General features: G+C 63.2%; 1 protein-coding gene across 1 annotated transcript in view; it reads right to left on the bottom strand.

Annotated features, from left to right (window-relative positions):
* CEMIP (cell migration inducing hyaluronidase 1) overlaps positions 1-14115 on the bottom strand; it is a 52662-nt gene that overhangs the window by 18078 nt on the left and 20469 nt on the right. The window contains exons 11-15 of the mRNA XM_049614181.1: positions 12651-12826; positions 10859-11068; positions 2727-2932; positions 2065-2134; positions 1159-1287 (exon numbers count right to left, since the gene is read on the bottom strand). Coding sequence (XP_049470138.1) covers positions 1159-1287; positions 2065-2134; positions 2727-2932; positions 10859-11068; positions 12651-12826 — 791 coding nt within the window. The remainder of the gene's footprint in view (positions 1-1158; positions 1288-2064; positions 2135-2726; positions 2933-10858; positions 11069-12650; positions 12827-14115) is intronic.

Consider the following 14115-nt stretch of genomic DNA (forward strand, 5'->3'; position numbering starts at 1 on the left):
TTCCCCAAGGCCCGCCCCTCCTCCTGTGCCCCTGAGTCCTTGCCTACTTCCTTGTAGGAAACCACTGTCCCTCACAGACCTCCCTGCTCTGACCTCTCCAGGCCCACCGCCCAGCTCAGGGGACGGCTTCTGGAGGACGAGGTCCTGACAAACGGCCCACACGTGCTGTGTCCTCTCGGCTGCCCACACGGCACCCCTGGCCGCTCCTGCGTGGCCCACGACGGCCTCAGAAACGCCTGCTCTGTCAGGGGGACACCGATGACCGGCAACTTCCTTCTCAGCTCCCTGGGGTGTGCCCTCTGCCCGTGCCCCCCGCACCCCTACAGGCCCCTCTCTGGCCCCACCGCCCGTATAACCACAAGCCGAGTGTGAGAAGGTTTCTCTTCTCACAGTCTTCTCCCCGGTTAACCTTTTTTAAACCCTACCGTGTCTGTTCCCCGCCCCCCCCCCGGGGCCTCAGTTTCCTCATCTGCACTATCAGGGACTGGACAGAAGATCCGGACACGGGGCTCTGTCCACGCACCGTGCCAGCGCCCCCAGCACCACCTGTGTCCCCAGGGCGGCTCCCCGGTCCCAGCCTGGCTCCCCAGCTCCGCGTCCCACGGCTCTGGTGTCCGTGCCGTCCTGGGTGGGCGTCCTCCACACCCTCGGGGCCCCGGCCCCTTCCTTGCGCCTCACTCGGCAGCGTCTGGTTTCCCCCCCACCCCTCGCACCCCCCGGGCTCTGTGCGGAAGGACCAGCCCGCTTCCTGGAGCAAAAGCCAAGGGGACGGAGGAGAGGGGCCCGTGCCACGTCTCCGTTCCTTCAGAAGCGCGTCCTGACTGCGTCCGGCGCCCAGGCCGGGCCAGCCTGTCACAGCTGGCATCGCGCCCGGCCTCCAGGGGGGTGGCGGGCCTGCGCTCGGGTGTCCCCCCGCCGTCAGCCTGCAGGAAGGCGCATCCCGCCTCTCTTCCCGGCTCTGACCGGGGGCCGCGTCGTGTGGCAGGAGTGGCCACGGGACATTGTCGCTAAGAAGGCTGCTTTGTTTCCTTCCAGACCCGCGCCAGGAAGGCGGCTGGTGCCCGGCCGGAGCCCGGCAGCCGTCCGGCCCTGGCGATGTGCGGGCCGGGGGAGGGGGACCGGCGGGAGGCCGGGGGCGCGCGGTCTGGAAGGACTTACGCGGTAGTTGGAGTGTGCTCGGTTATTGTGGAACCTTCCCAGTGGGATGTGCTCGGAGTAACCTGGCGAGTACGTTCCCACCGACGGGCCCGTCGGAACGTGGTGAAAAATGAACCAGAATCCGGTTTCCTGTGGGAGGAGGGCACCGGGGGGGAGAGCCGCCGAAATCAGCCCAGCACACCCCTGGTCGGGGCCGCGGGCTGGCGCCAGCCCCCCACGGGCCCCCTGCCACCCTCCCCCAGACACATCTCCGGGAGACGGTCCAAACTCTGGCAGATGCGTTTCGTGGGGCCCACCCGGGCTGTGCCGACCCTTCACAGGGTCCCGCTCGATCGGCCGTGGGCTCCAAGCGGCTGGATTGCAGAGTCCCCGTGGGGAACGTCCCGTGATGTGCTTGGCCCCTCTCATCTGGCAGCTGGGGAAGCCGAGGCCCAGAGACGGCACCTGGCCCGCTCGGGGTCCCCCGGACGGCGAGCCGCAGGGAGGAATGGCCGTGTAGACGGAGTGCCGTGTTTGGGTCCCACGCACGCCCCTGGGCACGGCCACGCTCCCTGCCTCGGTTTCCCCACCCGCCACATGGAGGGTAGTGGCGCCGGCCTCGGAGGGCTGACGCGAGAATTAAACTACTTCGGCTTGGAGCGCTGGTGTGCCAGGCACCGCCCAGGCTGCACCCATTGGATCCCACGAGGAGTCATTTCGATAAAGGGCTTTGATCGCCAATATGACGCAGCGACGGAGCCATCCGTCAAAAGCAAGTCCGTCCGCCGCCAGTCTGGTTTTTACGTCTCCGCCCCAGCGGAGCCTGAGCTGGGGCCCCGAACCCACACTCCGGGCTCATCCCCGGCCGCCGCCGCCTCCCAGCCCCCCACCTTCCCTTCTGCCTGGCCCGGGACCCCTTGCGCTCACCTCGGAGCCCGCGGCCGCACAGTTGATGAGGTTGTTGTTGGGGTTGGCCATCCAGAAGGTGGACACTGCACTGCAGGGGTGGGGGGGAAACGGAGATCGCGTGGGGTCACGTGACTGGCGGCCAGCTCCTGCCCCCCTCGTCAGACACTCGAGGAATCCTTAATTTACGATGAGACTCGCTTTTCTCGTTCGAGTGCAGTACATCTAAGCGCCTCACGTGCTCAGAATTTCCAGGGGGCCATGGCCCCGTGGGGCGGAGGCAGATCAGAGGTCACGAGTGCCCGGGAGAGGGGCCGTTACTAAGGGGGAGACCCCGCACCGGCAGGCGGGTCACACGGGAACCCCCGTCTGCCGGTGCCCACGGCCACACGCCCTCTCACGGGAGCGCCGTGTGACGTCGGCAGAAGCTGGAGGACAAGAACAGAGGTTCTCTGATGGACGTGAGGCGAGCTGGGGAGGTACAGCACGCCCTGCCCTCTGCACCCGCTGACCCCTGCGCCCTCTGCACCCCCTGCGCCCTCTGGCCGCGAGGCTGAAGGCACCAGGTGGTGAAGGGCTGGCAGGTGCAAGCTTCCCAGAAGCCCCAGGGTGCAGAGGTCAGAGGCCACCTGGGGCGGGGTGGGAGGGGGGCGTGCGTGTGGCCTGGAGACGAAGCCACTCACTTGCAGTCCTGCCGGGGCTTGGGGACGTAGCCCGGGTACGAGTCTTCCGTGATCATCCTGCACATCTTGCTGTCCCGGTCGGAGGGGAGGAGGGTTCCAGACTTGACCAGGAGGCCCAGACAGTGGTCAAAGGTGTTGCGTTCCTCCGGCCCGTCCTCCGTGAAGAAGCAGTGGCCCAGGGAGTTATAGCCCACCACGTCCTTGACCTGCAGGGGCCAAGACAGGAGGGGACACGTCGCCCAGCGTCCAGCTGCTCATCAGGCACACGTGAGACGCCGCCAGCCGTATGGCCGGTCCCGCTGGGAGCAGGGGAGGCGTGGGGAGGGGGAGGGACGAACGGCGACTTCGAAGCCCCTTCCCGCTGGAGGTGCTGCGGCCGAGGCTCCGCGGGGCGGGAGGGGACAGGGTGTCAGAAGTGCGTCCAGGAGGAGGCAGGGACAGGTCACGTGAACCCGCCCTGGCGAGAACGCGGCGGGCCCCCGGCCCACAAGGACGGCAGGCGAGGTCCGGCACAGGAAGGTAGGGGGAGCGTCCCCGGGAGGCAGCCCGAGAGCCAGGCCAGGCCGTGCCCTCACCCGGAGGCCCGAGCCAGCCTCACAGCCCAGGAGGCACAGCCCGCGACATCTGCAGACTCGAGGGCCAAGAACCAGAAAAGCGTGCAAACCCCAGCTCGTCAGAACCCATCTTGGAATCCCGGAGTCAGCGGGGGGCGAGGGGCGCAGCGGGGAGGAGGAGCGGGAAGGCCGTTCTCAGGCCCCGAGAGAGCCGGGATGGTCCCAGGGCATCTGTCACACAGGCCCCCGGCCCCCGGTCCCCTTGCCCGCCGCAGATGAGCCATTCCAGCTCTGCCATCTCGGAGGCCCCTTCTGGGCCTGAACCCCGCTAACATATCAGTCTTGGAACCAAGAGATCCTCAGGTGGGCCTGAGCCCCAGCTCCCTGCCCGGCACCAGTCGCTCACAAGCATCTCTGGCAGACGGGCTCTGTGCTCCCCCTCGAATGCCCCAGAGACGGGACGCTCACCACCTCACGAGGCAGCCTGTCCACGGTGGGACCCCCAGGACGGCGAGAAGCACCTCGTTCTTCTTAACCGATACCTGCCGGCCTCACCCCCAACCCTGGGGCCTGACCGCCCAGTGGCGTCACCCGACGAGGACGCTCCTGCCTCCCTAGGACCGTTCCACTCACACCTGTTAAGTACCTACCGCCAGGCCCGGCCCGGAACATCCACACACCGTCCAGACACAGCTCCCCCCGCAGTACCGGGCACAGTTCGAGGGGCCGGCCCGTACTTGGTCGGATGTTTAGCGGCAACCCTGGCCTCCGCCCCCGATGCCGACAGCACCTCCTCAGAGTGACAACAGGGGCGCCTGGGCGGCCCGGTCGGTTGAGCCTCCGACTTCGGCTCGGGTCACAATCTCTCAGTCTGTGGGTTCGAGCCCCGCGTCGGGCTCTGTGCTGACAGCGCGGAGCCCGGAGCCTGCTTTGGATTCTGTGTCTCCCTCTCTCTCTGCCTCTCCCCTGCTCACACTCTGTCTCTGTCTCTCAAAAATAAATAAACATTAACAAAAAATTTTTTAAATGTCTCCAGGCTCATTGCCAATATTGCACTGGTGTGTGTGTGTGTGTGTGTGTGTGTGTGTGTGTGTGTGACAAAACTGGCCTGACTGGGATGCACAGATCGAGGGTAAATACCCCAACTCCCTCCCAAGTCGTTGACAAAGCCTGCCCATTCCCATTTTTAGGCAACCATGCTCTGGAAGCATCCGGAACGGGGACCCTTTGTGTCCTTTTAGTCTTGCTGAAACGTCGCACGATTCTATGATCACTGTTTTCGGTTCTTCGCTTTGTTGTGTTTTTAGAGGTAGGGAAAGTGAGGCTCTGGGAAGTCAAGTGATTTGCCCAAGGTCACAAGACCCACGTGCTCAAGGTCAGGGCTGGAACCCCAGTTTTCTAATTGTGTCCATTCACCCCAAAGGGGAGGATCCGCCCTGTTCCAGGCGAGCTCTGTTCCCTCAAGCGTCCGTCCCTAAACTCTGGCCACTGGCAAGGGCGTGATCTTGAATCCCATTCGGTCCCTCAATGAGCATTTTGTAAACACCAAAGTCATCCAGTGGGACTGCTTCCTCTCCTCCCAGTGAGCTCTGAAAGCGTGTTATAAATAGCCTGGAAAGACAAGGACGGGAGGAAGAGGCAAGGAGCTGGGAGGCATCTCAGAGCAAGTTCCGGGCGTCAACTTGGCAAGGAGGGCAAGATGCCCAGGGAAGGGGCGGGGGGGGGGGGCGGCGGCTCCCAGGGGCTCATGAACCTCGGGCTGGAGCCCCGCTTGGACACAGGCCCCCTGCCTCCCACCCGAGGCTCTTCCAAAATCGTAAGCCCCCGCCTGCCCCACCGTCTGATCACACCTTGCGTGGCCCTTCTCTGAAGGAAGTGAATGGTGGATCAGGGACATTCTAATCCTGACCAGTGCCCCAGGGAGAACTCCCTCCAAGCCCCTTGAGGTGCGCCACGGAGAGAAAAGTCCCCATCGAAAGGAGGAACAAGGACTATTTTTTGGGTGTCAGGTATCTTACAGACAGTATCTCACTTAATTCTTATGAGAACATCATTCTCTCTCACCCAATGACACTGAGGCAGAGAGTTGCCCAAAGCCACTTTCCCTTCAGGGACAGAACTGAGACCCGATTCTCCATCTGCCTGATCCTATAACCTGTGTGCTAATCGGCTGTCTGCACCCCAAGCAGAAAAAACCCCCCTCATCCCGTGTTGCGTTTCTTTCTCCTTATCGGGGTGGCAGGGGGAGGGCGGTGAGGGTGGCGTGGGTGGTCCAGGCGACAGCACGGGACGGGGGAAGCAGGTGCTGGGTGGGGAGTAGAAGGCACAAGTTTCCGCCACAGACTTGCTGCGCCCGGCCCGGGAGCCCCTGGTGTGACAGGTGCCTCCCGGAGCCTTCTGGCTCCTGGGTCTACGATCAGTCTGCCTTAGAGCATTTCCCAGGATTAGATATTTACACCGTGACATACACAGAACTGGAGACAGAAGACGGGCAGACAGGTAGAAAAATCGGGAGGCTGGAGCCGCACGTGCAAACACACGCGTTCAGATTTGCAGGAGGGCGCCACGTCCCTGCGCACGCTAATCCAATAACGTTTACGTATTTCTGAGACAGAGAGGGACAGAGCGTGAGTGGGGGGAGGGGCGGAGAGAGAGGAGACACAGAATCGGAAACAGGCTCCAGGCTCCGAGCCGTCAGCCCAGAGCCCGACGCGGGGCTCGAACTCACGAACCGCGAGATCGTGACCTGAGCCGGAGCCGGACGCTCAACCGACCGAGCCCCCCGGGCGCCCCCTTCCGCAGTATTCTCTTCTACCAACTACACCCATTCCTTCCTTCTCCTGGACATCACCCCTGTTGACGGTTGCCAGTCCTGAGAGGGATTCCTGAAAGCCCTTTTTAAAGTCTTCAACCATCGTTAGGTGGGGCTTCACCAAAATTTCTCAGCCCTCAGGGGCGGCTTCAGTAAAAATGACCATTTAATCTGCCGTCTGGCGTTACAGCAGAGGGAGGCGCCGGGAAGGAAGCTGGGAAAACGGGTACAAGGAGGCGCGTCCCCGGGCAAAGCCGCCTGCCTACAGCAAGAGAAAGAATCGGCCGTCGGAGACAAGGAGACGCGAGTGGAAACCGGCCCTGCTGATGCCGCCGTCCCGGGTACGTGTGACACAGTTCGTCGTAGTGAGAAACTTGCGGCAAATACGATCATATTAAAAGAAAGACCGGGATTCCCAGGCTTCCCCCGCTAATCGTGTGTGTTTTTGAGCCACCGGAGAAAAGAGGCCCGGTGTCGGCGGTAACTTGCTTCGCGGTGTCGTAAGGAGCGTCGGGACACGCGCACGAAGCCGGGAAGGAGGCAGGGCCCCGTCGCCCTCCGTCCGCCTCGCCAGGAAAGGACCGAGGCCCGGAGCGGGAGGCAAGGACAGCGGCCGTGGCCCGCTTCCGGTTGCTTCCTGCGCTGACCGGTGGGTGGGCGGCCCTCCCTCGTCCCCGGCCCGTCGGCAGAAGCCCCGGCCAGGAAACTCGTGGGGGAAGCAAGCAAGGCTTCCTCACGTGGGCTCAGGGGCAGAGCCAAGTTCAAGAAGCGACTGAGACTATGAACTCGAGAAACCGGGGAGAGGGGAAACCAGGAGACACGCACGCTCGCCCGCGAGTCCCAGAGCTGAGGTGGGGACACAGGGCAGGGGGCTCGTGCCAGGGGCGTCCAGGGGTGCCCCGGCCATCGGCAGAAGGACACGGGATGGCGTGTCCCTGAGGCTGGAGGGCTTGGGGGGGGCGGCACGGGGCACGGCCAGCAGACGCAAGCCGGGGGCGTCCCGGCTGCTCCCGGAGGCATTTACACCAACGACGACACATTGCCAGCAGGGGACGAGGTGGGGAAGGACAGATTTTCTTCCCCACCCCCACTCTTCGCCCCAAAAACAGGGGAGTCGGGGGGCGGTGGGGGGACGAACAGAATCCATATGGGCGTCTTTTCTACCTTCCTCAAAACTACTGGAAGACATTCATTGTTTCCACGAAGGAAAGGTGGGGGGGTCCCCCGTGTCCTGCCCCGGAGCTCAGAAACACACACGAGGACGCGGTGGGAGCCCCCCGCAGGCCCCCAGGTACCCCGCGTGCGGACACCTTGCAGGACGGCCTTCCCCTGAGCACCGGCCTCGCCCACACGGTAAACCGCTCACGCCGAGACGAAGCGAGCGAACGTCAAATGCCGACGGAGAGGGTCCGGCCCCCTTCCGGCGACGCAGTGCGGCTCCCAAACCCCAGCCCCCCTCGGGGGGAGGAACGGGAAGGGCTCAGGGAGTCAGAGGCCTGCGCTTCGTCCGGGTTTGAGCCACGGCGATTCGGTTTCACCGTGGAAGGGCCACACGGGTCCGTGGCTCCGGATGGCACCCGGGGGGCTGACGGCTGCTGCCTCCCAGTCTGGTGGCCGGCGTCCCCGGGTGGGCAGACGGAAGGACGGCCGCGGGGCAGGACCGCAGGGTCTCCTGCCTCCGAGGGGCTGTCCGCGGCTCTGGCTCCAGAAAGCCTTCTCTGCCGCGGGGGCAGCTCCCCGCCTGCATCCCTGCTCGGGCCGCTCGCCCCGCGGCTGCCTGCCGAGGCCTCCGCCCCCTCACCGCTGCTGGCCCTGCGTCCCCCACCACTGCCTGTGTCGGCCGAGACCCGGGCTCCGGGCTCTCGGAAGCCTACCGTGACCAAGATGGCCACATCCTCTCATACTTGTCGTCTTTTTAAAAAAACCGTATGTGTTTATGTATGTATTTTTTGAGAGAGAGAGAGAGAGATAGCGAGCAGGGGAGGGGCAGAGAGGGAGGGAGAGAGAGTCCCAAGCAGGCCCCGCGCTGTCAGCACAGAGCCTGAACTCATGAGCCGTGAGATCGTGACCTGAGCCAAAACCGAGAGTCCGACGCTTAACTGAGCCACCAGGCGCCCCCTTCGTTCTTATTTTCTAACTGAGAAACCACGAGAGGTGTTTGTCAGGCCCTGCACAGCCGCACGTCCACGCCACATGGCGCGTGCGTGTGTATGTGTGAAATGTCCACGCCACGCGTGTGCGTGTGACTGCCCCGAGCTTGAGAGCAGCTCCCACTCAGCCCAGATCTGTAGTTACAGGGCCTCTGGGAATCTTAGTACCTTTCTGCCCAGGAACAGGAAACAGGGGTGAATTTACGCCGAGTTTAAGGACGAAACTTCAGAACAAAAATGCTCCAGTCAAGCAAAGGGCCTCACACTCGGGCCTGTTCCCCTTCTCAACTAATTCCGCGCCGTCCCGGTTCCCACAGCTTCTGAGCTCAGTCACCACCCGCGAGGGACCGTCTCCGACTGGCCGCGTGGGGTCCGGTCGGCAAACCACGCGGGCGGACGGCACGGACCAGACGCTGCTCCGGGGCCCAGTGTGTGCCCCGCGCCCCGCGTCCTTGGCTCCCTCCTTACAACCACCGCGTGGGACGGGTCCTGCCCGCCTCCCCGTTTTCCAGGTAAGACGCCCCCCTTCCCTCTTCCTTGAGCCGGAAAAAAGTTCACGTCCAGCACAACCCCTCCCCTCCCGCCGGGGAGGATCAGCCCCGGCCCCCGGTCAGCTTCCACAGGAGACCCGGCCGGGGGGGGTCCCCTGTGGCACCCGTGCCTGTGTTTGCTGCAACTTCCCCACCCGGCTGAGGAGGGAACGGGGTGCCACGGCTCATACCCTGGGGACTAAGCCCTAGAACCCGAGGCTTCCAGACCGGGCCCCGCGGCCCATGCCGTCCCCCCGTTTCTCAGTGGGTTTTCAAATCCGAGCACCTGAGGCAGCAGGCACCGCTCAGAACATAGGAGCGCACCGAGCAGACTGGCAGCGGCTTCACCAGCAGCACGCGGACGGCCTCACCCCTCCCCTGCCCGGTGCGGAGGTCCATCACGTCGGGCTTCGAGCAGGGCTGCAAACTCGGGGGGCTTTGGGGGCCAACGGGCCATGGGTCGAGTGGCACCGGCCTGGGGCGTTTGCTGTGATGTGCTAGGGAGTGGGGGACACAGGGGAGCCCTCGGATGCAGGCCCGGCTCAGCTGTGGCCCTGCCCCAGGCCCTTGTGCCGTGCTGGAGTGTGGGTCCCACCTGCCTACCCAGACCACTTTTCTTCTTTTTTTTCTCTTTTCAAATGCAATTGCTTTTTGAAACTAAAAATTTTTGAATGTTTTATTTTTGGAGAGAGAAACAAAAGCATGCAGGGGAGGGGCAGAGAGAGAGACAGAGGGAGGGAGACACAGAATCCGAAGCAGGCTCCAGGCTCTGAGCCATCAGCACAGAGCCTGACGCGGGGCTCGAACCCACGAACTGCGAGACCACGACCCGAGCCGACGTCGGACGCTTAACCGACCCAGCCACGCAGGCGCCCCCCAAGACCACTTTTCAAGAGAAGCCAAGAATCCAGATTTCTCTGTGAAACCTCTTAATTTTTAAATGATGGAAACTAATCCCAATGTTTCTTTAAACACTATTTAAGCCAAACAAAACACAATCTGGATTCAGCTTGCAGAATGCCAGCTTGTAACGTCCAGGTCTTAGAATTTCTAGAGGATAAAAGTTGAGTTCTTTATCTTTTCTTTCTTTCTCTTTCTTTCTTTCTTTCTTTTCTTTTCTTTCTTCCTTCTCTTCCTTCCTTCCTTCCTTCCTTCTCTTCCTCTCTTCCTTTTTCTTTTCTTTTTTCTTTTTTTTCCTTCCTTCCTTCCTTCCTTCCTTCCTTCCTTCCTTCTTCTTTCTTCCTTCTCTTTCTTCCTTCCTTCCTTCCTTTCCTTCCTTCTCTTCCTCCCTCCCTTCCTTCCTTTTTCTCTTTTATTTTCTTTCTTTCTTTCTTTCTTTCTTTCTTTCTTTCTTTCTTTCTTTCTTTCGTTTTTTTGAGAAGCACAGAGAGGCAGAGGCAGAGAGAGAGAGAATCCCAAGCAGGCTCCACACTCAGCACAGAGCCTGACTGGGGGCTCGACCCCACAAACCATTAGAATGTGACTTGAGACAAAATGAAGAGTCCGATTTGACTGAGCCGAGCCTCCCCGGGCGCCCCCCAAGTGTAGTTCATTTAAAGAAGAACAACTTAGTGTAAAAATCGGCTGTGCGAATCGGGACAAGCCTGATGCACACTCTGCTCACGAAGCCGTGCCTCCCGGTGGAGCTCGCGCTGAAGGACGCCCGATGCCACAGGGGAAAGGTCTGTTGCGGCCGCCACGAGCGTGGGGGGCAGAGGCCACGGCGTGGAGTCTTGGCATGACCCCCTTGCCGGCCCTGGCAGACCCGTCATGCCGCGGAAAGGTCCCCGGATGGCCCGCTGCTCTAACGCGGCACCGAGGGGCCGGGATTCCCCGGGACCGCCGCCAACTCACACCCCTGCAGCCTGGCGCCCTTTGGCAAAGGCACAGCCCTGTTCCCTCTTTCCGTTTTGGCTGGAGACCTGCTCTCAACTGGCACCATGCTCAACTGTGAGGCAAGGATGGTTCAATCCCCAGGAGAAACGACCAGATCCGGACGTCCCTCCAGTGCCGACGGCCCGGGGGAAGGGGACTCGAGGGCGGGGAGGTGACGGAGCCTCCTCTTCCCCGGGAAGGAGGTACTTACCAGCAGGCCGTTGGAGCCGTGCACGGTGACGCAGCGCGAGAACGTGTGGTGGATGGAGAGCTCCCGGACGTAGGTGGGCGGGTCGTAGCCTCCCCGTCCGTCCACGTTGCCCGCCAGGTGGAAGTGAATGGGGTACTGCCCCACCAGCTGCTGTCCCATGTGCTTCAGCTCCACGCCCTCCAGGTGGGCCGCCTTGAAGCCCAGCGCGAACTGGAAGAGGGGAGCCGAGGGTCGGAACGGTCTGGGAGGCGCCCCCGGCTCCTCGCTGCCGCCACGTCCCGCACACGCAAAGGGCCGGGCCAAGCCCTGCCTCGGCCACGAAGCAAATCAAAGATCCGATCTGCAAACGGCCCTTCTCATCCCCCGGGGGGCCGAGGCTCCGCGAGGAACACAGGGATGTTACCAGGCAGTGAACTTCCCCGGGGGAAGGACCTAGGTCCCCCTAGGTCACTCCTAGGTCCCTGAGGGTCACGAGGAAGGGGGATCCCCGAGATAACCGGGGGCGGGGGGAGGCTGGCATGAGCCCTCCCCCCGCCAGGAGGATGGGAATCCGGGGTAGGGCGGGCTATGGGGCAGAAGGAGCCTGTGGCCTGGCCCACGGTCTCCAGGTGAGAGGAAGGGGACGCTGAGCCCAAGTCCCCATCAGCCCGTGACTCCGGGAGCGTGTGCGGGGCTCGGAGTGCCCCACGGGCTGGCTACACCGTGCACGTCCGCGAAAGCACGCTCCAGAAACGCCTCCCGTCAACAGTGGGGCTCAGCCCTCTGCCACTAGAGTAGGGTGACCTTCGGGACTCGCCAACCACTGTCCCCAAGGCAGGCGTCACCCGCAACGCGGCTCTGGTAGGGCCGCCCTGGAGGGCTCTGTTGGCAATGCCTCCGAGGTCTGGTTTGGGCCACGTGGCAGGGAGCTGGAAACAGTTCTCGGCTGAGGACGTTCCCGCAACCCCTGCCCCCTTCCTCCCCAGAACCCGACAGGGGCGTAGGTGCACCTGCTTCTGGAGGTTTACCGTGACCTCGCATTGAACGAGCAGGGCCCGGGGACGCTGGGAGCCCCTGGGGGAACACGTGGCTTCACAGCATGACGCTGCCACGTTGGAGCCGGTGGGGCTCCGGTGGGGAGGTCTGGAAGCTTCCCTCTGGCGCGCAGTGGGGTCACCGAAAAACCTTATCCTGATGACACGCGATCGTAGCTTCGCGAAGCTCTACGTCAGTGACCCTAAGTCACTGACAACAGCGGCCACACACGGAGCTTCTGGGTGTCCAACGGTACCCAAGGTGCCGGGTAAGGGCCCCGAACACAGGGATGCCGACGAACGTCCTCTTTGGGCTCAACGCCAGGCAAGCACGAGCTCCGAGAACCGACAGCCGTTTCGACTTATTGCCGGGGGAGGACTCGGCAGCCGGGATCTCCGTCTCTGCCCGGAATGCTCGCGGGCAAGCTTCGCGCCAGACCCTGCACTTCCCCCCCCACTCTTCCTGAACTTGCATGGATCTGTGGCAAGTGGGACTGTGTGAGTCAAATGCCCGTTCTTCCGGGGAGCCCTTGGGGTGGGGGGGACACCGAAGAAAGAGAACGAGCACAGTGGCTGAGGGTCGGAAGCCGTGAAGGCAGGGAGCGCGGTGTGCCGTGTGACTGGGGGGCGGACTCATCTGTCTTGTGGCCGAGTGTTGACGGCTGGGACAGCACAGCTCTGGTCTCTCCCCCGCCGGTCCTGCCTTCTGCTTCCCGGCCCGGCCAGGGTCCCGGCCAGGCTGGCATCGTGCGAATCCTCCCGGCCGCGAGGACCCTCACCTTGATGTGGCCCCCAAAGGTATCGAAGTCAAAGAAGCTGCAGATGTGGTTGCTGTAGGGGTAACACCTGTCCTCCATCTCCCCCATCACCACGATGTTCCGGCTCAGGAGCCCGACCTCCGCCCGCATGTCCACACCGTCGATCTCCTCCCCGATGTGCAGGTACAGGGGCTTCCCTAGGGTGGAGAGGGGGGCGGGGGATCAGAGGCCTGTGCTTCAGGCCCCACGGCTGCCGCTCGTGTATCACCGCGCCCCGTGTGCTCGGAGGTCCCCGTGGTCCCCCAACCCGGTCCCATTTTATGGAAGAACGAAGGCTATGCAGAGATGGCATTTGTCTCCCGGCATCGGTCCCTCCTGGGGTCTGTCGGTTGTAGCTCCCCATGTGCTCCCCGGGAGACCCACGTGTCCCAGCCTCCCTGAGGACGGCTGTCATACCAGCCCCGGCTCTGGCTCCGCCCCCAGCCCTGGAATGTGGGCGTGTCCTGGCCGCCCGAAGGAAGGAAGGAAGGAAGGAAGGAGGAAGGAAGGAAGGAAGGAAGGAAGGACACGTACTCTCTCCCCTGTATGCCAACCCCAGCCCCACCCTCCCACAGTCTCAAGGGCCTGGATTCCAGTAACTTCTTCTCTTGCCTAGTGTGGGTGCCTTAGGTTCTGTCTCCAAACTCATCCAGGCCTCCTACCCTTAAAAATACTATCAAAAGACCTTTCTGCACCACTCGGATGCCCCTGTAGCTAAGGTCGGTCCCCTCATGCCGCCGCGAGTCCCTGGGCGAGGGTGCCAGCTCCCAGCACCACTCCACTGGTCCAATCCGACTCACTTACTCCCCTCCAGCCTCCTCCTCCTCCTGCTCCCCCGGGGGTGGGGCAGGTGCACCCCAGGAAGGTGCGGAGCGACAGGACCCCGGAAGCTTGGAACTGTCTTCCGGCCCCAAATCTGCCCCCACCCAGTCCCAGATTCTTCCGTGGCATAAAGACATCTTGGCCTGCCTCTAAACGTGGCTCGTCACTGGGACGGCTGACCCGGCCAGCAGGTGTCTCCTCCATTCGGGGACACGGTTACGGGGCACAACCTCTCGTGGGGATTCCCGGCCCGCACCGCAGGGCACACGCCGTCCCTGCGGCCCCGGCTCGAGCGACGGGCACACATATCAGCCCACGACACGGCTGACCCCCGCGCGCAAAGGCTGGGGCTGTGATGGATCCGACTTCGGCTCGGGTCGTGACCTCACAGTTCGTGGGGTCGAGCCCCGTTTCGGGCTCTGTGCTGACTGGAAGCCTCTCCTTCGTCCCTGGCTGGTCCGGTCTCCTGCCGGTCGGCCCGTGACCTTCACAAGCATGCCAGGGGCGGGGCCTTCCGGGCAGGTGGCGGGGAAGAGTCTCCTGCGCAAAGAGCTTTGCGCGGGGTTCTGGGTGACCCGCCAGGGGCGCTGGGCAGGAAGCTGCTCCCGGCCAGCGAGGAAGGGGC

The sequence above is a fragment of the Panthera uncia genome (genome assembly GCF_023721935.1).
Source record: "Panthera uncia isolate 11264 chromosome B3 unlocalized genomic scaffold, Puncia_PCG_1.0 HiC_scaffold_2, whole genome shotgun sequence".
Classification (NCBI taxonomy): domain Eukaryota; kingdom Metazoa; phylum Chordata; class Mammalia; order Carnivora; family Felidae; genus Panthera; species Panthera uncia.